The sequence below is a fragment of the Pararge aegeria genome, chromosome 13 (assembly GCF_905163445.1).
Source record: "Pararge aegeria chromosome 13, ilParAegt1.1, whole genome shotgun sequence".
Classification (NCBI taxonomy): Eukaryota; Metazoa; Arthropoda; class Insecta; order Lepidoptera; family Nymphalidae; genus Pararge; species Pararge aegeria.
This window is the reverse complement of record NC_053192.1, coordinates 2,827,700-2,855,254: the sequence shown is the minus strand read 5'-3', so window position 1 is coordinate 2,855,254 and position 27,555 is coordinate 2,827,700. Positions and strand designations below refer to the sequence as shown.

At 36.5% G+C, this 27,555-nt stretch overlaps 1 protein-coding gene across 3 annotated transcripts in view; it reads left to right on the top strand.

Annotated features, from left to right (window-relative positions):
• LOC120628699 (formin-like protein) overlaps nucleotides 1–23,834 on the top strand; it is a 102,947-nt gene extending 79,113 nt beyond the window's left edge. The window contains exons 5-18 of one of the 3 annotated variants that reach the window (XM_039897266.1): nucleotides 266–489; nucleotides 1,529–1,777; nucleotides 2,593–2,736; nucleotides 4,562–4,678; nucleotides 6,275–6,403; nucleotides 7,482–7,593; nucleotides 8,918–9,258; nucleotides 11,938–12,145; nucleotides 12,874–13,446; nucleotides 14,205–14,368; nucleotides 15,998–16,099; nucleotides 16,708–16,809; nucleotides 19,367–19,396; nucleotides 23,501–23,578. In XM_039897266.1, coding sequence (XP_039753200.1) covers nucleotides 266–489; nucleotides 1,529–1,777; nucleotides 2,593–2,736; nucleotides 4,562–4,678; nucleotides 6,275–6,403; nucleotides 7,482–7,593; nucleotides 8,918–9,258; nucleotides 11,938–12,145; nucleotides 12,874–13,446; nucleotides 14,205–14,368; nucleotides 15,998–16,099; nucleotides 16,708–16,809; nucleotides 19,367–19,384 — 2,483 coding nt within the window. In that variant the 3' untranslated portion in view covers nucleotides 19,385–19,396; nucleotides 23,501–23,578. Of the gene's footprint in view, nucleotides 1–265; nucleotides 490–1,528; nucleotides 1,778–2,592; nucleotides 2,737–4,561; nucleotides 4,679–6,274; nucleotides 6,404–7,481; nucleotides 7,594–8,917; nucleotides 9,259–11,937; nucleotides 12,146–12,873; nucleotides 13,447–14,204; nucleotides 14,369–15,997; nucleotides 16,100–16,707; nucleotides 16,810–19,366; nucleotides 19,397–20,187; nucleotides 20,634–23,500 lie in introns of those variants that run through there. The other 2 variants (XM_039897264.1, XM_039897265.1) reach the window with 2 other exon arrangements.
• Nucleotides 23,835–27,555: the final 3,721 nt, after the last annotated feature.

Sequence of the window (27,555 nt, the reverse complement as noted above, 5' to 3'; positions counted from 1 at the left end):
ATATGCTCTAGTCCATCGTCTATCTTTCTGGCAGAACAATCAATACACGGACCGCGCGTGCGTATGCGTGTTCATAATGACAAAAAAAAGTACGCAAATTAGTATATTGGGGGATCCTACTCCCCCACGAGTGGTGTTAAGGGTTAGTTGTATACCATGGAATTCCGCAAAGTAGCGCCCGCTTCTGTAATCCAAAAAGTTTCGTGATTCAAATAATATCACCTACCCAATATTTAAAAGGGATTGTAAAGGTTTCTTCCGCCAGTGAACACGACGACATCGGACTGCAGTGCGCCAACGGATATCAGTGGGACCCTCAGCGCAACGTGGAGGCGGCGCGCACGTTCCGCGGACTCCGACGGCGAGACCATCGGAAGCCCGGCAGCCGCGCGCAAGCGCACCCGCCACGCGGCGCGCCTCAACATGGGCGCGTCCACCGACGACATCCACGTGTGCATCATGTGCATGCGAGCCATCATGAACAATAAGGTAGCTATGTCATGTTTTAGTAGAAGGGGTAGAGCTTTTGGGGTAGGACCTATCGCCATAGGGCCCCGATTTCTGACATCATCCGGACGTGGATCCTTACCGCGGTCACGGGGGCGTTCGGACTAAACATTGATTAGTCCAAAAGTCCACCAACACTCAGATTAACGTCGAACCGAGCCGAGGTCCGAGCTCTTATCATCTGCATAGATATAGCATTCGTTTATTTGCCCGATATAATACATCTATATATTATGACTAACTCTATCTCACTCAAAACTGTTGCTTAAAATTGATAAATATTTCTTCCAAGTGTTGGTAAAAACACTATTAAAACAATTAAAAACAAAACACGCATTTATAATATTTGTATAGCAATCATCATCATCATGATTTCAACACCACCAATGGGTTTCGGACGTGGTAGCCACGTCTTTGGGAACATTATAGAGAGCTCTCAGGCATGCAGGTTTCCTCACGATGATTTCCGTCACCGTCGCAACAAGTGATATTTTAATTGCGAGGCTAGAGTGAATAGGCTTTTTCTAGGCAAGCGTGCTCCAACCTAGACCTCATCATTTATTTATTTATTTATTTATTAGCTTTTCAAGGGAAACAAACAGTATTATTACACATAAAAGTAATGCCGTATTTTTGTATCACGTAAACCAATGAAGTTTCCACAACTTGGTTATATATATAATACGTTAACATCAACCACAATTGCTTAGGAATAAGTACCTAGCAAGCAATTATTATACAAAAAAAGAAAAAGAATAATAATTTAATTAAAACAAAAATGAAAACAAAAATCAAAAACAAAAACTTAAAAGCTATAGTACTTATTTGCATATATTGCTTTCTAACGGGCATGATTGTCGTAGAAGGCTGGCGTATCGTTAAAAAAAAAAAAAAAAAAATGGTTAAAACGCACATAACTATGAAAAGTTAAAGGTGCGTGCTTGGATTCGAACTCGTCTAGTCGCGCTAGGCTATCATCGCTATAGTAATGCTCAAAACAAATTTCACTTTTTCCTTACAGTACGGTTTCAACATGGTGATACAGCATAGGGAAGCTATAAACAGCATAGCCCTCTCCCTAGTACACCATTCCCTTCGGACCAAGGCGCTGGTGTTAGAACTCCTGGCGGCCATCTGCCTGGTGAAGGGCGGCCACCAGATCATCCTATCGGCGTTCGACAACTTCAAGGAAGTGGTCGGGGAGCCGAGGCGGTTTCACACTCTAATGGAGTACTTCATGAACTACGACAGCTTCCATATTGAATTTATGGTGAGTAAAAGTAACAATGACGTCCGATTTTTGGTAACTAAGATCGTTTCTCCAAAACGTAAGACTCCCTACGTAAGCACTAGAATGAATGCGGGATGGATGGAATGGTCTCGGGAGTGATATGCGATCCACGAATTCACCTAAAACTTGAAGGGAATATTTATAAGGTAATTGTAAGACTTGTCGTATTGTATGGAACTTAATATTGGGCGGTAAAAGAGACTGCTGAAAAAACAGTACAAACATGCGGAGGGAAAATAGTCATTACCAGAAATTCTCGTGTAATTGATCGCTTTACCATTAGGACCATCTTTGCACGCTAAAATATTTACATATTATTATGACTCTTTGTTTTATGTTTTCTTTTGTATAATTGTTTATGTGTGCAATAAAGATTTCACTTTTGAAACGTCAAGTATGTCTGTTTGTAGTGACTCTACTTACACCGGTTCGGAAGGCAGATTGTAACGAGAAGAAGCCGGCAAGAAACTCAGCAGTTGCTCATTTCTAACATTATTTTACAATTTAACAATCATTGTTCTATCTTGTGAGAGATGAAACCGGAGCAGCTTGCTTCCAGGCAACCTTTTCGCCTAAATGTGTTTTTATACATTCTTGAAACTTATGTAATGGTAAATCTAATATTACCTTCGGTATCATGTTGTAAAAGCATATACCTACTCATTTTTAAATGAACTTCTTTTTATAAAGATTTATGTTTTGTTTTACAAAGATTAAATTGGTATACAACGAAATTGTAATATTTTTTTTTAAATCGTATCCCACTTCTGATAGTTGCAAATATTGTTCCGCAGGTGGCGTGCATGCAATTCGTGAATATAATAGTTCACTCGGTGGAGGATATGAACTTCAGGGTTCACCTGCAGTACGAGTTCACGGCGCTCAAGCTCGACTACTACTTGGAAAGGCTGAGGCAGTGCGAAAGCGAAGATTTGCAGGTAACTCGCCGACACAGACGACTTTTGACGGCTTCTTGGAGGTTTGGTGAGAGCTGTGTTCTTGTAAAACTTCTGAATACGCTCTGGTCTGTTCAGGTGAGAGGGCTCTCACCGCAGGGTCTGGTTATTCGGGGCAGTAGACCTTCTTGTTGCCACAACACCACCTCTCCTCTTTCCGCGGGTGTCTTACGAGACGACTAAGGTAATCTAACGCAGACCGGGCAGCAGTGTCCTGTGTGCTATTACAATAACCTATTGCCACCGATCCGGCAGCCCAGCGTGGTGATTATGGGCAAACCTCCAGTTAGGACAGGCTATTATTGAAGCAGTGGACTGCAATAGGCTATTGGTGGAGAGCTTTTTGTGAGAGCGCTCTTCCGGGGAAGTAATACCGTCATGTTTATTGCTGAACAGCATTTGTTACCAATGGAAAAAAAAAAAAAAGTGGCGTGCACTGGGCTTCTTACCAGGGTATGCATGCAAATGCAAAACGGCAAATATACGAGTTATATATCAATTTTAGGGTAGGCAGTGCTTTTGTGCATGTATGAAGTGCACGCCACTATTGTTTGCATTGCTGTGATGTGGTTTGAAGGGCGTGAATTACTTCACATTCATTTCATTTTGACTTCACACCTACGCCTCAGGTTGATAAGTACAGGGTGGCAGGACATAGGAGGTTTTCCGTGCAAACCCTGCGAAGTGTAACTCTGTTTATAACAGATAGTTTTCCACTTACCATCTGGCTAAATAGTGTTAGATTTTTGATCGCCTAAAACTAAGATTAGTATGGAATCGAACGAGCGCCATCTAGTGACAATACTGTTTCTCAGTGTTATAACAAGATGGTTTTTTTTATACTGTACTAATATTACAAATGCGAAACTGTGTTTATGATTAGTGGCCCTTATTTAATGACCTAACTAAGCAAGCAATTGACTTGACTTTTGGTACAGAGCTAGTTGAAAGGACGGAGAAGAAAAATCTTTGGTCGTAGAAAAAAACACCGACTTCCCAAGGGTCTCTTACAGGAACACTCGCAGTTTTACACCAAATATCAAATACGGCCCTAACAACACATGTGACTCCTGTCACTTTGTATAGAAGCAGGCGTTACTTTGCGGAAATCCATGATATTCCATGATATTCTTTTCGCGGAGTATAGCAAATTAAGCTTAATTTTGATAATATATCCTGTCACTTTATTAGGTACGCGTCGCGTAGCGTAGGTACTATGCCCGTGTCGGTCTTTTGTCCTCAATAGGGTTGTCAAAAGTAAACACTTAAAATGTTTTGAATTCGTGTGTATGGTAAAATATGGTTTAATAATAAATATATTCACAGGGTGATTCCTTATGGAATATACTTATGCATCCTTCAATATTATTTCGTAATTCTGTAACACGTTGTATATATATTGTAAGTAGTTATGTATATTATTCATAGATTATTCATCAGTTGTCTTAGTGCCCATAACACAAGCTACGCTTACTTTGGAGCTAGATGGCGATGTGTTTACTGTCGTAATATAATTATATTTTTATTACTCATGCGGAATAAGTAGTATTTTCGTACTCGCTGTTGCGGTTGAAAAAGAGCTGTGTGCCCATTTTAAAAATGACGCGTAAGTTTTTTCGTAAATAAAACTGTTATTTGAGTGCGACAAGTTTACTTGGCGCACGCAAATTATACTTAGCATACGCAAACTATCCTTGTCGCACGCAAAATGACTGAAAAACTGCTACAATTAATATACTATTATTTATCTTTAGAAATTAGGAAGCTATTATAATGTTGTCCCTAAACATTACAATTTCTTGAACAGGTTCAAATCTCAGCGTACCTGGACAACGTGTTCGACGTGGCTGCACTCATGGAAGACAGTGAGACGAAGACGGCTGCGTTGGAGAAAGTCAACGACTTGGAGGACGAATTGGGCCATGTGTGTATTTATGAACCAAATAAAATTAATATCACAATAAAAAAAAACATTAGCAATTAGTGTATTTTAATTTGTTATTTCATATTTATGTTTCATTTTGTGTCATAAATATAGTACGGGAAACCAATTATGAATTTGTAATGTCCCTCTGGGTATGTAAATAAATAAATTCAGTATAGCGATATATTAAAGCGTTATTAGCTCATTCAAAAGTAAGCAAAATCATGCCGTCGGATACATATCATATTCTACAGAAAACCCTTAAAGGAAGAATCAAGTTACGATATTGGTACGCTCGCTATTGTAGTTGTTTTCGACTTACCTTATTCTCTGTAATATTAGAGTAAAATGGAATGTAAACACCTTGTTTTAATGCTCAAATTCGTCCACACTTCTATAGCAAGTGGTCCTGTAAAATAAAAAACAGGATTTGCAACTCTAATATTAGAAACATTAGGTCAATTTTGCTTTGACGATATTGTCGCCAATGTAAATTGGACCTCATTCGGCTCGTTTTGGAATCCCCGATCCTGCCAGCTCTGCCTAGAAGAGGTATAGACGAATATAAGCTTTGAATAGAACAGGTTGAGTATCATTTTAGTCTGTCGTTATTAGTGCCTTAGACTTTTTACGATCGAGCAGTCGAACATCGACAATTGACTTCGAAAGAAAATGGCCTACATGTTGCGTTTACCAATGCTGCTTAGACAATATTGAAGGATTGTTCTTCTACTTCTCTTAATTTAAATTATGTGCCGATTTTATTTAGTTTCAAATGTATTTATTTTTGACATGTATTTATTTTAATTGCACCTAATTTAATTTTGTAACTGATGTACTATGTTAAATTATGGGTAAAGCCTGACATAAATGATTATTATTAGTATTATTAGTGTTGCAAATTCTGTATTATTACATTTTTAATAACGCCAAGACAGAGTGCCTTCTTGGTGTTCGGGCGTAGAGGGTATACACAGGGTATGCAGATTATATAAAAATGAATCAAAAAATATCCAATAAGAGTCCACCGATCCGACTTTTTATAACTTTAACATTGCCTATCCTTAAGTATTTGTTAACACGTAAGGGAGATTTTCTTCATTTTATATCATCTGCATACCCTGTGCATACCCTCTATGCACGCCACTGGTTGTGGGAGCAGATAAGTGCACTGCAGTGGGCGGATGATAATATATTTTAAGTCATTTGTGGGATTGAGTATACGCTTTTAATATGATTCCTAAGGTAATTTTGGACCTACCAATGCATAAGTTTAAAGAATGTGTTAAAACACATTTATTACATCGAGGTTATTACACAATTGATGAATTTCTTAATGACAAGGTTGCTGAAAGCATCTGGCTCCGCTTTCATCTGTAACAAGATAGAAAAATGAATTTTAAAATGTAAAATGTAAATTGTTGATATTGGAAAAGAGCAACTGCTGAGTTTCTTGCCGGCTTCTTCTCGGTAGAATCTGGCTTCCGAACCGGTGGTAGAGTCACTACATACAGACAGACTTGACGTTTTAAAAGTGCTTATATTAGGCCTACTTGAAATAAATGAATTTTGAATTTGAATTTTATTTGTTGTCAGGCACACGAGCGCCTAGCGGCGTTGGAGCGTGAAGCGATAACGAAGCAAGCGACTCTGGAGGCTGAACTGGCTCAAATACGACACGAGCGGGACCAACTGGCTGAAGCGAGGAGACAAGTCGTGGAAGAGGTGATAAAATGAAACACATTTTATATGAGAAATGAAACACATTTTATATGAGATAATGGTTGTGAATTTTCTCTGGTCTGGTCTGGTGCGAGGCTTCGGCCGTGGCTGGTTACCATGCTTTTTTTTGTCGCGATGGAAAAGCTTTATTGCTACCACCGACGCTTGGGCAGGACGGAGGTTATGTGGGACTCCCCCCTCTGAAGTGGTATACCCAAACTAAAAACCACCACGGCATGTCCCTCTTGTTGGCTTTGTTAGACGCCCGGGGACCGGCTGGTTACCACCCTACCGACTAAGACGTGCTGCTAAGCGATTTAGATAAGTGTTCCGGTGCGATGCCGGTTACTAACGAATTAGGGGTATGACTACCATACTCCTTAACAAGTTAGTCCGCTACTATCTTAGACTGCATCATCACTTACCATCAAGTGAGATTCCAGTCAAGGACTGACTTGTAGTGGAATAAAAAAAAAATCATAATAAATAAGAATTGCTGCTATTTCATAGATTAATATTAATTTACTGTAAGATAGCAAAAAAAATTACCCGCCTAAGTTTGTTGTGGGCTCTTCTTAGCCCAGGACGCGTTTGGAACCCTCGTAGCTTTAAGTTTAAGTTGTCAATCGAATTTATCACCATCCCCTTACAATTATGTAAACATATATATGTATGAACGCTTCATAAGTGCATGTGATAGGCCTACATGAATAAAGAATTTTTGAATTTGAGTTTAAAGTACCAGCAGTAAATAAAATAAATAAATCTTTATAAATTAAAATTGACTCAATGTTATTGGTTTTAGAGTCGCAAATGTTTTACTACTGATTATTAGGGTACATCCCATCAGCGTGTTAATGTAAACAAACAAATGCCGTGCCGTTCGCTTAGTGACGGGGTAAACCAAATTTTAGTCTCCCGCAAAAGTTAGAATAAATTTAAATTTTAGTCGTCTGTAAAAATTTACTTACTGAAAACTGTCGGAGTTCCAACTCGTCGCCTGGTGACTGGGTCATGGGAACACTTTCGCACACGCAATACTTAAATGACCTAACCTAACCTCATCTAAAATGTCCATCAGGTCTCAACTCTCAGACGGGCGCAGCAGGACTCCAGAAATCGCCAGTCGATGCTGGAGTCCAAAGTGCAGGAACTGGAATCCCTCACCAAATCCTTACCGCGGGGTGCTTCTAGTGAGTACACATCCTATCATATTACTATTAATTTTTTCTATCGCTTATTCTTTTTCATTATTTTTTTTAATTCTTAAAAATGTTTAAAAAAAATAACAACTACTAAAAACACTATTAAAAATGTATACAAAAAAACATTATTAATATTATTATTATTATTATTATGGAAATTTACTCTCACGCATATGTGTACAAGATAAATGTATATAGTGAGACAAAACAACATTAATATACTAACTTAGATACATAGAGATTACTAATACACTTAAATATACATTACATAAATACATATTTGGACCGGGCGGAAGATATTATTATGTATATTTATCATTTCAGGCAACTGGGGTCATTATAGCTATTTATGCAACTGATGTATCATAAGGGGTCAGAAACTTTTATAGAGTAGATAAAATACTATACAATAATAAGATTCAATACATATTATGAGAATAATAAAAAGAAACTACAATCTAAACCAATATTAAAATAAATAAAAAAGGGTAAAATTTTTAGGTTTTTTTTTTGCAATAATTTTAATTGTCTCGCTTACCTAGTGCGATGGTGAATTATGATACTGTGCGTTCGGGTACTATTTTCTATACTAGTACATGCTCAGTTCTGTCGGCAAAGCGACATTGCTGTGTTACGGTCTTAAGAGCGTGATTGCCGGTGGAATTACAGGCAAAGGTTGGTGGGTAAGGGACAGCATTTTTAAGGACCAGGATCCTTGCATTCCCTGAACTGTTGCTCTGTTTATAGACGATGGTTTAATTGCTTAGTCCGTCAGTTATAAGACTTCATGGTCACACTTATGTGCCTGTATTTACACCTTACAACAATGCTACTTTGCGGCAGAAGTAAGCATTGCGGTAGTACTACCACGGACGAGCTCTGCTACTACTACTTCCAGTGTTCAAAAGTCGCTAACGAAAAAAAAATCCTGTGCTAAAATTACTCACACACGGCGGAAGTGTAACTTCTGAAAAGTAGCCTACGAGAGATTGAGGTGGATGTAGAGTATCAGAAATATTAGGATGAATGTAAGGTTTATTATTAAGTTTCCATCGTAACTAGAATAGGTAAAAAAATGTATAATATCTCACTCTGTACTATACATTTATGTGTATGTTTCTTTATCTAGATATTATTCGGTTTCGATGGTAACTTAAATAGGAAAAAAACAGATAAAATAGTATGTTTCTCATTCTTTGCCGGCTTCATCCTACACAATTTTTGTATTTGTGTCTCTTACCTGTCGTTTTTTCCGTTGCATCCGGTTTGAAATCATAACGATTCTAAAGAAGTTCAAAAATATACTTTCCAGTGGGTGCTATATCAACACACGCGCTATGCAACGGCACGGTCAACGGGCACGTGTCCCCTCCCATCACGCTCACCAACGGCGACGTGCATTCGCACACACTACCCACACCGCCCGCACCTCCCCCCGCTACCCTCATCCCTCCGCCTCCGCCCCCCGCACCGCTACCCCCTCCGCCCCCTCCTCCCCCGTCGCTCGCCCCGCCGCCCCCCGCACCCCCGGCGCCGCCCGCACCGGGTCTGATGCTGCCCCCCCAACACACAGACGCGATGACGATCAAGAGGAAGGTCGACACCAAATACAAGCTGCCCACGCTGAACTGGATCGCGCTCAAACCGAATCAGGTAAGCGTTTACAATAGATATGCATTTATCATCGTCATCATAACAACCAATGGACGTCAAATGCGAGACATAGGTTTTTTGTAGTGACTTCCAAATACCACGTTCTTGTACCGCTTCGGTCCAGTGGTCCCATGCTATTCTTCTGTTGTCATCTGTCCAACTCTTCGTCCCAACGCTACATTTACCGGCGCCATTCCAGAACTTTAGGACCCAACTTTCATCGGTTCCTCGCACATTGCCACTTCTGCTTTGCGACTTGCTGAGCTCTATCGGTAACTCTGGTTCTTCTACGGATCTCCTCGTTCCTGATTTGTCACATAGAGATACTTGCCCTTATGTTCTCTGTAAACTATTTCTGAATAATCGTCCCAGTCATACATCATTAAATATCACTAGCTGAAGGAAAACATCGTGAGCATGTGTGACGTTAAGCATTCCACACTTGGCCAGCGTGGTGGACTACGGCCTAAACCCTTCTCATTCTGAGAGTTGCACCGGGCGCTGTAGTGGGCGGTTTATGGGTTAATGATGACTGATGACAGAAAGTGACAAATCGTTGTATAACTAACTAGCCGTTTCCAGCCCGCTTCGCTGGGCGAATTGAAAAAGGAAATAAATTACATTTTATGTTTCATTTTTATTTATTTTTTTCATATTTTTATTATTCTCCTTTTTTTTATTTTTGTATGAACATAAATAGGCCCCGCGGATAGAACTGTAAGCATCCAAATTCCAAATTCCATCGATTTAGCCTGTATCTTTCATCCAGGTGATTTTTCTCACTAATATTTTTTGTAACTTTCAATGTGCAATCATTTCCGTGCCTTTCTTCCAAAAATTAATAATAATTGACATGAAGAAAAAAATTTGAAATGAGCATTGAAAGTTTAAGTTAAAGTCATATAGCAAGTCAGTTAGCAAGTCTCATATGTGAAGTTGAAATCTGTCTAGGTTCAAGTGCGACGAATTTTCTGTTAACTAAAATTTTCTCCGTGACATCAATTTTTTATAGAAAATTAATTGTGCAGGTTTTTTATGAATTCTATTGGAATAAGTAACTAAATTTCTTTTCCACATCTCATGTGCTTGGAAAATGCATTCATTTTAATCTGTTACATTTCCGCGATCCCGCAATAAAAGAATTCGTCGGTTATGTAGTCGTCAAAAGTAAAATGAATGTAAAATTCTCAGTCCGTTGATTGGATGCATGTAAAGTTAAGTTTTTGAAACCTCTCAATGACTTTTTCTCCGCTGCTAAAAAGACGATTGTTGTAAGGAAATACACGAATATCCCTACATACACGAAGATCCCCACCAAATTTGGAGTCTGTAGAAGTTACAGGTTAGAAATAAAAATTTTAGATTTTAACACCCACCCCCGCAATTCCTGTCGGAAGTAGACTTTATTGAAATCCATTTTGAGATGTTCTTTATGTGAATAATAAAAGATTCCTACCATATTTAGAATTTTTAGAAGCTATATTTCGAAATTGAAATTTTTTATTGTTAACACCCACCCCCGCGAACCTTATTGGAGGTGATTCATTGTAAAATCCGCTCGAAGATCATTTTTATATTACATATAGAACACTCTCACTAAATTTGGAGTCTATAGAAGCTATCGCTTGGAAATTAAAAATATTAATTGTTAATACCCACCCCCGCAACCCCCTGTGGGGTGAGCTATCGTAAAATTCGTTCATAGCCTATTTCTACACCTCTTACAGAAGATTCCTACCAAATTTGAAGTCTATAGGAGCTATAGTTTAAAAACGGGAATTGTTCATTGTTAACGCCCCCGCAATCCCCTTTGGGGAATGAATTTCTTAAAATCTATTCATAGCTGACCTCTACATAGCAAAAGTAATATTCCTACCAAGTTTCACGTTTCTAAGTCTTATGGTTCCCGAGATTTCGTGGTGAGTGACTATATAGATGGGAATTCTTCGATTATCATCGAAATTTTTAACTTTTTATCGGGCTTTTTTAAAATTTTCTTACATACAAAACTTTCTCCTGACAATTCTGAAGATAAAAAAAAGCCCAATTGGTCCAGCCGTTCTCCACTACCGTGAGTAGATTCTTAGCTGAATGTAAAAAACCATAATCCGTTTAATACACTCTGTTGAAATCCATGAAAACAAAAGAATCAAGAGAAAATGCTTATCTTTTGTTTTTATTAGCGGGATAAATGTTCATAAAAGTAAAACAGCAATAAAAAAATGAAGGAATGTTGGAATTCAAAAAATAGATAGCCATAAACCATCTATGAAAAATTTCGCATCGAATGATGGTAGTTTCATGTCGATACGATCAGTGGTTTAGGCGTGATTGAGCCTCAAACGAAGACCATTTTTATTATATATATATATAGATTATTTGCGAAGCTATAATCATACGAATATTATAAATGTGAAAGTGTGGATGTTTGTTACTCAATCACCCAAAAAAGGCTGAACGGATTTCGATGAAATTTGGCATGCATCTGTAGCCTTTGACTTGGAAAAGAACATAGGCTACCTTTCATTCCGATTCCTTTAGTAGTTTCCGAGGGGAAATTTAAAATTGTTAACGTGCGTGGCTTTAGCCCCATTTCTGAAGTCCACGCATACAAAGTCGCGGGCGGAAGCTAGTGTATTACTAAATGAATTGACATTAAATGCTCTAATTTCGAAAAAGGTGCGCGGTACGATATTCAACGAACTAGACGAGGAGAGACCTCGAAGACGCATCAACTTTGCGGAGTTCGAGGAGAAGTTCCGCATCGGCGGCGCAGGCGGAGGGGTGGCCCACGTGCCCGACGACACGTTGGCTTCATTCCCAAGCAAGAGGTTCCGCAGGCCTGACACCGTGTCACTGTTGGAACACGCACGGTTAAGGAATATTGGTAAGCAAGCATATTTGTTAAACATGGGTACTGGGTCTAAGCTCCAAATCCCAATAGGATATATCCTATGTTTTAAAAGGCCCACTCTATAACAATAGTTTTTTATATTATGGCGATAAAAATATTCAGTAATTTACCTGACGAAATTAAGCCACTAATAAATGACATTCGTAAGTAATTATTAAGTTATTGTATCCTTTGACATGTGCCCATGTAAACTTAATTGTAATTTATTATTTATTAATTGTATTATTGTATTATTATAAATATTATTTCATCAATTGTAATTAATATTATTGTAATTGCCAATATCTCAATTGTAGCAAGTAGTAACGTAAAATAAAATTTAAATACTACCCTGATAACAATTTGCTTGCCAATTTGGCGTGGTACAGTTATGATTCACATATTTTTTTCTGTAGCACCTACTCGTATTTACCTTTATCAGCAAATAAATAAAAATTGATTCATTGATTGATTGATTGGTTGAGCTTTGAGCCCAGATCATTGGCAATTGGTCTTCGCAACTCGTTAAACTACGGTGGCTTTTGTTCTATGAGTCTTCCGTTTAAAAAATTGCGAAAATTTATTTGCATGTCAATCACAATTCTACCGTTGGCTATAAATTTTCTGTAAAATTAGAGTTATCTGCATGGAAAGGAGAAATATGTCGAGATGTGACGAATCTTTTGAAAAAAACATAAATAATTTAAACATTTTTTTCACAGCAATTTCAAGACGAAAACTCGACACACCTGTCGAAAAAGTTATCACGGCCATCCACACACTTGACCTAAAGCAGTTACCACTTGAAAGCGTTGAAATCCTCCAACGAATGGTACCGACGGAAGCGGAACAGAAAGCCTACAAAGAATACGTGTCGGAGAAGAAGAACATCAACCAACTGACAGAAGAAGATAAATTCCTCATGCAACTGGCCAAAGTTGAAAGAATTTCCGCAAAATTATCCATCATGAGTTACATGGGCAACTTCTATGACAATATACACTTGATAACTCCTCAAATCCATGCGATAATCTCAGGATCATCGTCCGTCAAGTCGTCCCACAAGTTGAGGAACGTTCTGGAAATCATTCTAGCGTTCGGGAACTACTTGAACAGCAGTAAAAGGGGTCCTGCTTATGGTTTCAAACTGCAGTCTCTGGATACGTTGATGGATACGAAGTCGACTGACAAAAGGGTGTCGTTGCTGCATTATATCGTCGCGACAATCCGGCAGAACTTCCCTGAACTTTTGAACTTCGATTCGGAGCTGATGTACATTGATAAGGCGGCTCAAGGTGAGATAATACAATAATACATTAGAGTAAGACATTTTCATTCAGGTATTGTTGGCATTTACCGTCAGATGCACGATTCATCATCACTATCTTATGGACCAATTACTGGCCCACATGGCTCGGGTCTCCTCCCACAACTAGAAGTGGGTTAAGGCCGTAGTCCACAACGTGCGAATTGGTGGACGTCACATACCTTTGAGAACATTCTGGAGAACTCTCAGACATGAAGAAAGTGATATTTTAATTCCATAAAACGCACATAAATTTGAAGTTAGAGGTGTGCGCTGGGATTCGAACTCGGTCCACCACTGAGAGGGAGGTAGAATCCCTACCCTACTAAGCCGCGAGTGTAGCTTCGCGCATATAGTCAACTATACCGTCCCGCTGATTGGCCGATACCTAATATTGAATAATTAAGTGAAAAATTTGCCAAATGTGTCGCCTTTTATACCTTGCTTACCCCTATCCCCCTACGTAGGGTAGGGCTCTTTTCTATCTAAGCCCCTTTAATCTCATTAGTGCCTCTAAATTTATTCAGAGGCACAAATAATAATTTTAAATTACACCATACAGATTCTCCTGATTTTTGCGGACTATAGCAAGTTAAGCTTAATTTTCATAATATATCATTTCCGCATAGTAACGCCTGCTTCTATCCAATAACAAAGAAACAGGCTTTCTCATTTATAACAGTAGTAAGGATTGTAAATAAATTCACTATATTAAATATGTTAATTGTATGGTGTCTGTTGCGCCAGTGTCGTTGGAGAACGTGGTGGCGGACGTTTGCGAGTTGGAGCGCGGGATGGAGGCGGCGCGGCGCGAGGCCGAGGCTCGTGGCGCGGCGCACGTGCTACGGGACTTCGTCGCGAACGCCGTCGACAAATTGCGGCGCCTGCGTGCGGAGACCAAACACGCACAGGTGGGGACGTGCTAAATAAAGTTTCTATTTTCGTCCAGAAGTCAAAGTCAAATATTTCTTTATTCAAATACGCACATAGATGGCACTTTTGATGCGTACATTACATGTAAAATATGACATAGAAGTGAGTTGATGGCATACATATATGTTTACATAACTGTAAGGGGATGGTGATAGCTAAATTCGTCAACTTAAAACTAAAGCTACGAGGGTTTCAAACGCGCCCTGGTCTAAGAAGAAGCCCACAACAGACTTCATGTCCTGCAAAAAAGGTTAGTTCGTGCAATATTTAAAATCTGCCCCAGAGAGTCAATAAAGGATAAATTTAAAGAAGTTAAAATTTAATTTATGTCCATAAAAATATAACAAAATTAAAAAAGAAAATTTACTGTATTAAGCGAAAGCGAAAAAACACTCGTTGTGCTGTTTACTAGGCTGCATAAAATTGCCAATTCATTCAAGGGCAATCGTATATTGTTTTATAACAAACTAGCTGTGGTATGAATGTTATATTTTAATACCTATTATCCTATTCCGGTCTAAGAGGAATCCAAAAAATCAAATATCATAAAAATTGGTCCAGCCGTTCTTGAGTTATAAATGGTGTAACTAACACAACTTTCTTTTATATATATAGATTAACGAATGAAATCTTTGAGACGTCTCTCAATAAGTTCAAAATTTATATAAAACGTAAGCTGACAGAAAAATCCTTTTATAATGTAAATTACCTAAACGACAAAAAAGCTTGGGTGTGAATTGCTCTAAATTCATAGGTTAATATTAATTTACTGTGAGATGGTGATAACAAAAAAAAATACTCGGCTAAGTGTGTTGTGGGCTCTTCTTAGACCAGGGCGCGTTTGGAATCCTTGTAGCTTTAGGTTTAAGTTGTCGATCGAATTTATCACCATCCCCTTACACATATGTAAACATATATGTATGAACGCTTCATAAGTGCCTGTTATAGGCATACATGAATAAAGAATTATAGAATTTGAATAAATAAATTTCTTTATGACAAGGTTGCTTGGAAGCATCCGGCTCCGCTTTCATTTCTCTCAGAGAGAAAGAGGAATGTTGGAATGTAAATTCTTGATGTTCGGAAAGAGCAACTGCTGAGTTTCTTGCCAGCTTCTTCTTGGTAGAATCTGCCTTCCGAACCGGTGGTAGAGTCGCTACAAACAGACAGACTTGACGTTTCAAAAGTGCTTTTATTAGGCCTACTTGAAATAAATGAATTTAGAATTTTAAATCAATAAATGTACTACGACAGTATACACATCGCTATCCAGCCCCAAAGTAGGTGTAGCTTGTTTTATGGGTACAAAGATGACTGATGTATATTTTTAAGAATAACATACATAAATACTCACACCACTGGAAATCATTTAATGTTCATCCACAAACTGTATTAAATATTGTGGGAATCGAAGCCAAAGCCTTGGAGTTAGAATGCAGGGTCGCCGCCCACTGCGAGAATCGGTCGTCAAATATAACTGCATAAGAAAAATCCTATCAACCACACTGGTTTCATAATGTACTATTAAAACAAAGTAGATGGGTCATTTAAAATATTTAGCAAAGATGCGTGCTTGCGTAAGTAATCTAATATTGTTTCTGTTACAGGACTCTTTCGCGGCATGTGTGGAATATTTCGGCGAGGCACCTCGCAGTTGCGACGCTAATGCTTTCTTCTCGCTACTTGTAAGATTTACAAGAGCATTCAAGGTAAGTCTGTCGGTATATATATTGGTCGCGGGGAAAAAGAAAAGACGTCTGCACTGTACGGCTGTCTGCTTTATAATGAATAAATCCAGAGAAACATTGTACAAGAAATGAACAGTTAACAATGAGAAAAAGACACAGACTATTTGTACCAAAAACTTGTATCTATAATATCAACGGGTACAAACCACGATAATATTTTCGGAAGCACAAAAACTTCAATCGTGAGGACCGTTTTAAATTAGCAAGTGTGTGGAATCCAGTGGTAGAATTATGAACCGAGAAAGCATTGTACAGCTTCTCAATTTATTATTTTTTTTTTTTTTTTTGGTATATATGACCCATCACTACACATTACACTATAACATGAATAGAATTATTAAAAACTAAACTGAATAAAAAAAAAACTTAAATATTAGATAAAATGCTAAAAAAATTTAATTAAAAAAAACTTTCAAATTAAAATTTCTGCGTCCAGGCTAGTTTCTGCGTTTTATAAGTGTCGTTGTCAGTGTAGTGTGTCCGACAGTTCGTGAAATATTTAATAATTACATATTATTATTTCGTAATTTTTATTTTTTTTAATATCCTGTTTAAAATGTTATTAACAGCAAGCGGACATGGAAAATGAACAGAGGCGAAGACTGGAGGCGGCCGCTCACGCAGACAACCTCGACCCCAACAAGGCGAAGCTTAGCCAGAAGAAACAACAGGTATGGTTAAATTGCTACTTCCTCACTGAAGCCCTTCCTACATTGACTGGACACAAATTCCACTCAAATTACAGCACAGAAATGTAAGCTCTATGTTGTAGGTAATAAAGTTAGTTGTTATATAAACAAAAATAACCGACTACGACGCGTTGCCTACACGTGGTTTATCTCTTACCACTCGTTGGAAACACGTCGTCACTGCGTTGATTTATTTAGATGTTTAGTCACGTTTTGAAATAAACAAAGAAAAACCATTCATATTAGAAATTTTAGTTAAAATGTTATCTATGCAGAACTACATAGGTAATAAATAATGTAGCGTACATTATTCTTTATTTTGCGCTTTAATTATAATTTAATGTGTCATAGCAAGTGCGTCACGCTTTGCGGTCCACTGAACTGCAAGTATTGTCACTTGCAGCCCAGTGGCTCTGGTATCAGTGTATCTTTTAACGATCACTGTGTCAAAACTGAGGACACAATCTCGAAATACCTTCCTGTGCGAGTCACTCAATGAATTCAAATATTAGTCACCTACGTGGACATTGCGTGCGCATATTTCGCTGGACATGAATATTCTATAGCCCTGATTCTCTGTTGCATTCTTGTAACAAACGTAAAAAATTATATTACTTGTATGAAGAAATGTCAATATTTACGTCCCCAAACACATTTCTTGAGCAGTTAAGATTGTGATGCGACAGAGATTCTAGGACTATTATTTCACAATTACTTTTCGCTTAACATGGCTCTACATAACGCTTCAGTGGTGAATGAAGTCATGCGTTTTGAGTAGACATTAGTTGCGTTATTTATTGATTTTGCGATAAGCCACCCTAATACCAAACTCTTTTTCAAATGGTTAGTTTTTCGCGACCATCTCAATTGGCAGAATTAATGTATTTTCTTCTTCTTGAAGTATTCTTCAATTGTCAATTCAAATGTCTAATGTCTATTTGAAAGTACTTTAAATGATGTTTATCAGTTGATATACAACGTGTATCAAAATTACGAAATAATGTTGCGGGATGCATCAAAAGAAGCATATATTTATATTTCCATGCAACAAATTCAAAACATTGTAAGTGTTTACTTATGACAACCCTATTGGAGATAAAATACCGACACGCGCATAGTACCTACGCTACGTGACGCATACCTAATAAAGTGACAAGAGTCGCACGATTTTATTTTTGTATGTGATGTTAGGGCTGTATCTGTTTACTATCAGTAACAACTATAGCAGCGATTTACTCAAAAATTATTAGGTTTTCAGTCGGATAAGTCTCAGAGACAGTACAAAACGTACCTCTAAAGCCTTCTACCGTTGCGAAAAAAATAAATCCATATTTCCAAATAATGGAGACGGTATATATTTTGCAAGTTATATGTCGTTTGTGTGTTATTTGATACGTGTATTCCTAAAGTTGTTAAAATTTTGAATATAATATCCACATAAATATACGCCAAGATTGGTCTACAAGAAAATCAAGCAAGTAAAAGGTTTCATCTGAGAACTGTTAAAGGTCATAGGTATGCTGTGAAAGTTTTCTTTGTGGGTTTTATTTTAAGCTTTATTATTGTATTACTTGTGGAGAGTATTAGCCAATTAAAAATTTTAAAGTTTGGTACTAGGGGTGCATAAGTTCGAGTGTAACTTTTTAAGCTCGTCATTGGACTTGGCGTTAAATGACCATACGCAATGTACAACCAACATCAAGCTTTTGAATTGTATTCATGGAATTCAGCAAACCAACGCCTACTTCTATCCGATCATACGTAACGTTTTTATCATCATCATCAGTCTGTAAAATCCGCTAAGGCTTTCTGTCTCATATAAAATATTCTTTAGAGAATAGATCAACCACGATGTTATGCTTTTTCCCGAAGATATGGAATTGAAGTTGTCTACCCACTACCCTCGGAGAGTTCGATCGTTAAGCCAACGAGCCATCGATCCTATTGTTACCATAATCTTTGATACAGTTTGGAAAAGTGTTGAGGGTCTTAGATCACTCCTTAAGAGCCTGTGACTAGCAGTGGCGCATTAATATGACACTGGCCTCTATTCTCAACACGCTGTCTGTCCCTTTAAAAATGACGTCTTAAATTTTGACAATTTATTCCTTTATTAATAAAGCAAGTGATTTTTAAGTCGGAAAACATGCCCTTGAAATTAGTTCTTTATGTTCACAAAAGTGTGCAAATTTCAACAATCCGCAATTGGGCTAAAACCTTCCCACTCTGTGAGGACGCCCGTGTCCTATATTAAACTGCTATAATGGGTTGTTACTGATGAATGTATTTCAGTTCCTTGGATACTGGTATTACCGCATCAAACTAACTTTGCCAAATGGTGATAATCAATGGGGTTTAGAGGTTAGAGACTGAGGGTGATTATAAAAACCTCACATAACAATTGACAGGCCAAAGTCAATCATTGACGACTTTCGTTCTCGAAAAACTTACTCTCGACTATCAAATATAGCCTGTATTTAATTTATTGTTCCCAGCAATACGTTTAGCTTATTTCCGATTTTTTTTGTTTTAATTTCAGCTCAAAATTAACGCTTGACGAAACAAATTGGTAATTAAACTTAGCCATTTTTATTTGTTTAATTAGGTATATGTACTGGGAACGGACAGTTTGAATTAATCTAATATGTAATTGAACTAAATCGAAAATTATTAGCTATGAGTATCGCTGGGTTGTAGTGCCATTTTATACTAATGTATTTTTTCATTTGACCTGATATTGTTTTGAAACTAAATACTTCTTTGTTATATAAGAACTCTGAAGATTTCTCTTCTACCAAGGGAATTTCGGACCAACCTTTGGGACTACGCATGAATATTTTTGTGAGTCACAAAAAATAACGTGAAAATGTCTGTGATTACAATTTTTAAACCAAAGTTGAAACATTAATGTGTTTAAGAGGTATTTAGTTTCTCATATTTTAGATCGTAGAAGTAATAATAATGAGAGTAGTTCTAAAATATATCATTTTAGATATTTTTTTTACTTAATATATTAACATAATTGGTGTCGGATTCACAGTACTCATGGTTTATTTGCAATGAATAATATGGCAAATTTGTTATTGTTTTGAAAAGTTGTCTAGACTTGTTCAAAGTAAAAGTCAAAAATATCTTTATTCAAAGTTTTTTGCTAAGTTCTTTGCCCTCCCTAAGAAATATATAAACTTTTCCGTGCGTTCCGTTGCAAGTTTATTTCATTTAGATAATAAACGGTTCTAAGACACTTTTCTTTGTAATTGATTTTTATGTTTCAATTTCTCGGATCAAGATTGTTGCCATATTAGTCATTAATAAAACAAAATTTAGAGGTGATGGTAACATCGTACTCAATTCTCACAGAGGTTTAACTACGCGGCCGTCAGCGCAGGTCTATTGCAGCAACACTTGTCTCAGTTGAGGCACAGCCCGGACCTAGCCTAGACTTAGCCTTGCTAGGTCTCGGCCCGGTGCTATGTCACGGCCTAATCTGGCTAGGAGTAAGTCGTTAGAAGTTGTTAAGAAAAGGGGGCCTATGTTATTGTGTGCGTGTGAACTAACTGGGTTTTTCTAACAAGGAGATTTATAATTTTTTAATCGGTGTAAAAATAGCTACGTCATGCATAGGTTGTTAGTTAATTATAAATATATCAGATTAAGAAATATCTATATGGACTGCCTAATCAATAATGGCTATATTTATTTGGTTGGTTTTTATTATTTTCTACGTATTTTGGTTAAAATTTTACTGTGTTCTATTTCTTTTATTTTGTTTTCTTCACAAATGCCTGCTTCACTGTACATTAGTTTCATATTATCCAAAAATGAATCAATTTGATTGTTCCTTATGCCGAGTAAATCATTTATGTCTATCATATAAAGTAGTGGGACGAGAATAGGCCCCTGTGGAGCACCATATAAATTAAATTAATATGACATTACGCTCTATACACCGATTAAATAAATTATAATTAATTAAACATGTTGCGAAGTGACTAATATCGGCAAAGGTAACATTGTGGTCAATGTCAAACAGCATGATGAGACGTGATCGAGATTCTGAAGGTTGTTTATAACTAAAGGCTTGTTTAAAAACCACGCGGCATCGTCGCATGTCTTCACATGTTCCGGATATGTCAAGCACAGGAATAAAACTATCAACACGCTAAAACAATATCTTTTTGATCTAGTAATGTTGTATTGTCAGTTATATGCCTAAATTTCGTGTAGATGTTATGAATACATAGAGGACATAACTCCTCAGCAAACAGCAGCAAACCCCTAACTTAAGGTTTAACGATTCTGAATACATAAAGACTCCGCACATAATATATTGAAGCAATGAAGCAATACATCGATAGGATATGATAAAAAATTTTAGAAAACGTTTAACATTATAGATATACGTCGACAAATTTAACAGTAATAATCGGTACTTTTTTTGAATTTTGTAAAGAATTAAGGACAAGTGAAAATATGTTTCTATTTCTTTATTATTTTACCTTTTATTTTTTTATTATTTTAATAAATATAATTTATATTATAATAGTAATAGTATGTATTGATATAAATATTTTATTTTTTCTTCCCAACGCTGCACAATGCATGGAATTAACAGGGCATGTGTTTTTATAACCTAATGCTTACTGCTTGTAGAGTTAAGTAATTCCCCTAAAGTTGTTTGCTATTGAAAGAGGCTTGTTATATTATCTGGATACTTATATAGATGTTCGATATGGTAAATATAAAGAAGTATAAAAGCTTATGCGCTGCAAAAACGTGGACACTTTTGGATCAGGGATAGCATAACCAGGCTTCTGTGGTTGCTATTGGCAACTAGCAGTTTTTGGTACAGAAAAATAGCCTATACTATAAGCCTAATGTTCTGTATCAGAAACTGTCACATTTGTACTCCTAATGGAAGGTCAGTTTCGACTATCAATACTGTGTAACGTCAGTGTGAAATGAACCCTAGACTTGTTTTAAAGCTAATAAAATTCGTAAAATAAAAGATAGAATTACAGAAATTGCGACCCTAAAACGACCATTACATCTATTCTGCTCATTTATTTCACTAAACATTTTAAATTCATAATTTGATCAAGCTGAACATTTTTTGATGGCTGCTCTTTATATATTTAGTGATAACCAATTAAAATGGTCGTTTTTGCGCAATATTTATATGTTTATGTTTATTGCCTCAGAACTACGCCATTCATATACTTACTAATTTAATAAACCTATTTAAAAAATACATATCTTATTTGAAAGGATATAAATTTCATCAAATTCGGCGCAGTAGTTTGGTTAAATTATTTATTGATATAATCCCCAAGTAAACGAGATAATGTTTTATCTGCACCTGCAGACACATAGATTGCGTTACTATCAATGAAGTCCTTTTTTTTACTAGTATTACATTAATAAAAATAACATATTTACTGTATTTTGCTAGTCCCTTATAGGAATAAAAAAGTGTCCACGTTTGCAAAAAGCGTATTTCCATTAAAACTTGTAGATTTTCCTCTTTAGTTTAATTTCTCCTGTTCGTTTAGTTTACAGTAATGAGTTCCGGAAAGTATGTCGATATAGTCAGTCATAAGTAAATAGCAGACAGTGTAGTAAAAGAAGTAAATAGTGTATTTATTAGTTAATACAGAGTCTTGAGCATGAAATATTGGATAACGAGCTCTTTGTAAATAAAATCACATTTTGTATTAATTTTCTGCTAATTCTTAAACTAAAATAAAAAGATAATGTATGTTTTTCTTATCATACAGAAACTTTTCTGAATAAAATAACTACTAACTAAATAACTCAACATTGTGTTGACTCATTTAGTGTACTGCTTTGTGTATATAATTTCATGTAAAACAAATTAAGATAATAACAAATCATTTATATATTTGTTAAATGCGCTGTTAAATAATAGAGTCATAAAAGGCGTCGATGAAGTGCTATCTCCTTTCTCTTCTCATAGTAAACGGGTGTGCGAATATTGAGAGAAAGATATAGCATAACATCGGTCGCGTTTTATAAGTCTTTAGACAGACTAGTGCTTTATTTTATAATTTATGTACCAGAAATAGTTACAATATAATAGTATGAAGTATACTTATCTCCAAAAGAGATCTCCTCCAGCTACTATGTTGTGATTAATATGATTAAATGGGGAATAGGGTGGAATGGTCCTTACAGGGGACTGCTCACACGTTTGGCAATGACAGGCATCCCCTCTTTAAATATATATAAGATGATTAAAAAATAACAAAAAGCCAATGAGAGTATCTTTATAACTGAAGCCTTAATAGCTTATATGAACTTTTTTAAATCTCAGTTGTAAATATTTCATAAAATTGCAATGAAGTTTCTTTTGAAGCATATTCAAAAACGACTTTACGAACGATCGTCTTTTAGGTTAGGTTTAAAAACTTTCTTTCTTTTCTACGAAGAAATTTCTGTTCATGTCTGTACTTTTTATTATTTTGATTAGAGACTTAAAAACTAAATATTGAATTAGCTAAACGGTTAAAAATTTGCCAATATTTTTTTCTTGTTGAAACTAAAAAATATAGTTACATTATGATGTAGTTGCGATACCTCAAACTGAATAGTTCTTGAACTACAAATAAATAAAAGGTAAAAAAAAATTACTAATATAACTACGAATTTCCAGGAGGCTGTAATCAACGAATTAAAAACGAAGTCGCAGGCCGTCGGCGAAAAGAAACTCCTCCACCAGGACGAGGTGTACAATGGAGCCCTGGAGGACATCTTGCACGGGCTACGAAGCGAGCCCTATCGGCGTGCGGATGCCGTGCGGCGCTCCCACCGGCGAAGGATCAACTCCCACAGACTGTCCAAAGGTTTGGAGGAACTGGATGTATGATATGAGCTCGAATCCAGCGACCAGCTGGATTTCTCAGTACAAAACGCCGTCATGTCCATTAACGCTAACTGCGGTTTCTTCACCGCTAAGAAGAGGAGAAAAGACCTGGAAATGGTGCACAAGAAGCCCATCTCAGTTTACAATATCGAGGACAACATCGACCTACCCAATGGAGATTTCTGCACTAACAGCGCGAGGAAGCCGAAATCGTCGACGTATAAAGTCGCGCCGTCGGAATTCGAGGTGGAGGAGAGGTGTGAATTAATTAAGTCGACTTATGACGTCATATCGAAATATACAAGGGCTATGTTCGATAAGCAGAACGAAACTGTCGTATGAGTGCCTGTTTTTTTTTTTTAACGCCTAAAACATATTAGTTTTATATGCTACCGATTTTAGTGTAGCGGTTTATATACCGCTGACCGATATTGCAACCGATTTTCGGCTGTTTCGACTGAAACCTTCGCATAAACTAAATATTATAAATTAAAAAAAAAAAAAAAAAAAAAAGATTATAGGATCTAATCAGTTATTAATAAATGAACAGTAATCAATCTAAATTACTATTGACAAGAAAATCAAGCCACTTTTATGATATTGTAAAGTGAGATAAAATCTGTAAAGTATGCTTTACGCTTTTACGGAACTAAGTACGTAAATTTTAAATAACTTAAAAAGCAATTAGAGTTAAAATACTGTTAAATAGCTATAACTCGAATAAAACGCTATCAAAGGGTGCCTTTAACTCTTATTGATTATACCAGTGTTGTACCGAGGGGCGTGCCCACCCTGGAAATAGGATAGACACTTATTCAGATGATGTAAATTGGAAAAAATCCTGGGTAGGTAATGCTTTTATGATATAAAGGACGCTGTCCACGCCAGGCTTGTCACCGAATTTGTATGACCGACTTAACGCACACGTGAGACACAACCGCCACGTCGTCGCATAAAGAAAAGTAATTTCTGAACGACTAACTGCAAATGGATAATAGCATACATTTCCGAACGTTCCATTTTCCTGGATGCAACGATTTTTGTGCGTTCAATGCTACAGTCAGTATGTTTAATTGTTAGTCGACAATAACGGTCATCTAATGTCAAAACCTAAATTAGGATGACAATGACAACAAAAGATTTTCAACTGTAAATTTATCCGAGTGAAGTTGTGAGCATGTCGTATACGCATAAAAGCACTTCGTGCCGCTAAGTTTGATTGAACTCGTACAGGACCAGGTTTTTTACAATTTAAATCAACTGCAGTTTTTGCCACTGGTAAAGATTGGATAGTCCATAATAAACTAAAGCAATTGATTTGTGTTAAGAAGTACTGCTGTGATTGTAATATTATTCGATGATTGCCGTTTTGAGCGTCAAACTATTTTGATAAGTGATAAAAAGACATTAAAAATTTGATACGCCCTCAATTCATTCCACGACACAACGATATTTTGCTAAGGAACGTTTACAAATTTTATAATTTCTTTTACAAGGGAAAGGCTTCTAGCTTTTTGGATTTTTACGATTAATGAACGCGTCGACGAGAGCGGATCTAGGGAGAGGATTTGTAAATTTTGCTTTAAAAACCGGCGGCATCTTTGCATCGGATTTTTTGCAGCGATAGAAAGCCTTCTGATTCTTTGACACGAATCAAACCCGCGAAATCTTTGCAAAGCTTTAAAGAGGAAGAAACTCTTTGTAACGATGTAAAACCGGCATGCTCTTCGCAACGATTGCATCCATGTAAAGCCGCTGTAGGGATTATTTGCAACAATGTTAAGCCAGAAGACATATACGAGTAATAACAATTGGAGATAAAGTTACTTGATTAGTACGTAACTTGTATTGAGAAATAAGGACCAAAACTTTTTTCAGTAGTCAATATCGCAGACGAAATACTATAAAATGTCAGATGGCCAAGGAGCTTATAGAAAACGTATTTTTTCGTGCGAATCAAAAGGGTAGGAGGGGCAAAGAGATATAAAGTCTTAGTCTGCTTTTTTCTTGGATCTGCTCTTGCGCTTTGCACAGTTCAATACTGCCGTCTCGATCTCGCACAGTGTTTAAGAAAGAGATGACACGACACTATGCGCATTTGTTTTAAGTAGAAAAAAACCTTAGTACCGCTAGATTGTATGAAATGGCCTTTGTAATATTAATTATATTATTATATACGCACAATTTTTATCCAAGTTTTGTAATTTGTATAATCCAACGTAACTTTTACACGTTTATAATCGTATAAGGCCGGCTCCACATGTTGGGCCCAACGCTGGCCCCAATAAATAATACACAATAGCGGAACGATAACTGGCCAGCACCCAAAGCAACTTTGGGATTTGGCCTTTCTGGGTTGGTTTCTTGTGCTGGATTGTCACCACCAATATTGGGATATGGCATCCCAACGTTGGTACCAATGACGGGACCAACCTATGGAGCCGTGTTACCATAGGCTATGTTAACTCGATGATTGTAAGGGATAAGTTTTATAAACAAAAATATACCTAGATCTATTATTTATTTTGTAACCGATAAAGACGTGTTTGTATGGAGCACTTCTAAGTTAAAATACTGCGTTATACGTATGTCTTGTAACTTTTATTTCTTTTTTTTCTAATTGGCAACATCATTTTGTTATTAATATGGCAACTCTAAAAGCAATCTCCACTTATTTTCCAGCTTTTATGAACGTAATATCTATTGAGTTGAGTTTTAAAATAAATTTTTCGCTTGCTTTGTTTTAATTTGAAAAATATATTTATTTTACGAGTTTTAATTTTGTTCTATTAGAAATGCTAAAAATAAGGAACCTTGTCAAAATTAACAGACTGTCAAGGTTCTTATCTGAAATTAAACTCCATTCTGTTTTCTTTTATATTCGTTCGTCCGTTCAAAACTCTAAGTGGAAGGATAAAAGTGTCCTTTATCAAAATAAATTTTTGATGCTCTAAAATTGTTTTTGACGAAGTCCTTTGCGCTCAGCATTTTGAACGGACGGTATCATGTACAGCATTTGTAAAGTTAAAACATGACAAATTCCATAGTTTAAGTATTTTATAACGATCTGCAGTTTTTTATACGAGTAGTTGAAGTTTAACGATTATTATTAATTAATTAATTATTATAATTACTAATTTAAATAGATTATAATTTGGATGGTTAGATTCAACTGATCTGATTAGTTATTTCGTTATATCCAGATAGGTGTGACAATTCTGCTGTACACAAATTTCTAAATTGACGTGTGTAAATAATAGCGCTATTCTTTTCGCGGGGAATAGTGTGAAAAGGACAGCACTACTTACAGCTCAATTAAGTCTAGAGATTTGTGTACAATATAATTGGCACTTGAGTTTTTTGCACACGACGCCATTTATGCGCGTATTTGCTTCAAGAACGAGCTTAACTTGTAAGTATCATAAAAATATGATGCTCAAAAGTAATTTAAAAAAGATGGCTACAAAGCTAGAAGATATATTCGCCAGAAAAAACCTAAAAATGATCTAACACTAACCTATTAATATGCCCGTAGAAATAAAAAATACGGCGAAATTCGTAATCTATTCCAATTGATGCTGTAAAAAGAGGTTTAACGGAGGACGTTCGTAATGAATAAAAATAAGAGAAACCCAGAGAGAAGAATAGAAGTTGTGTTAGCAGGGTTTTGCGGCATTGAAATTCTAATAACGCACTTGTGATTGTAATAAGGTAAACTTTAGCTTGCAGGTTTTACATCTTAACCAAACAGCAGGATATATATTTTGTGAAGTCAATTTGGAAATCGCTATATTTAAGAACTGCACTCTAGAATTAGCCAGTCATAATACGAAAGACTCAAGTCT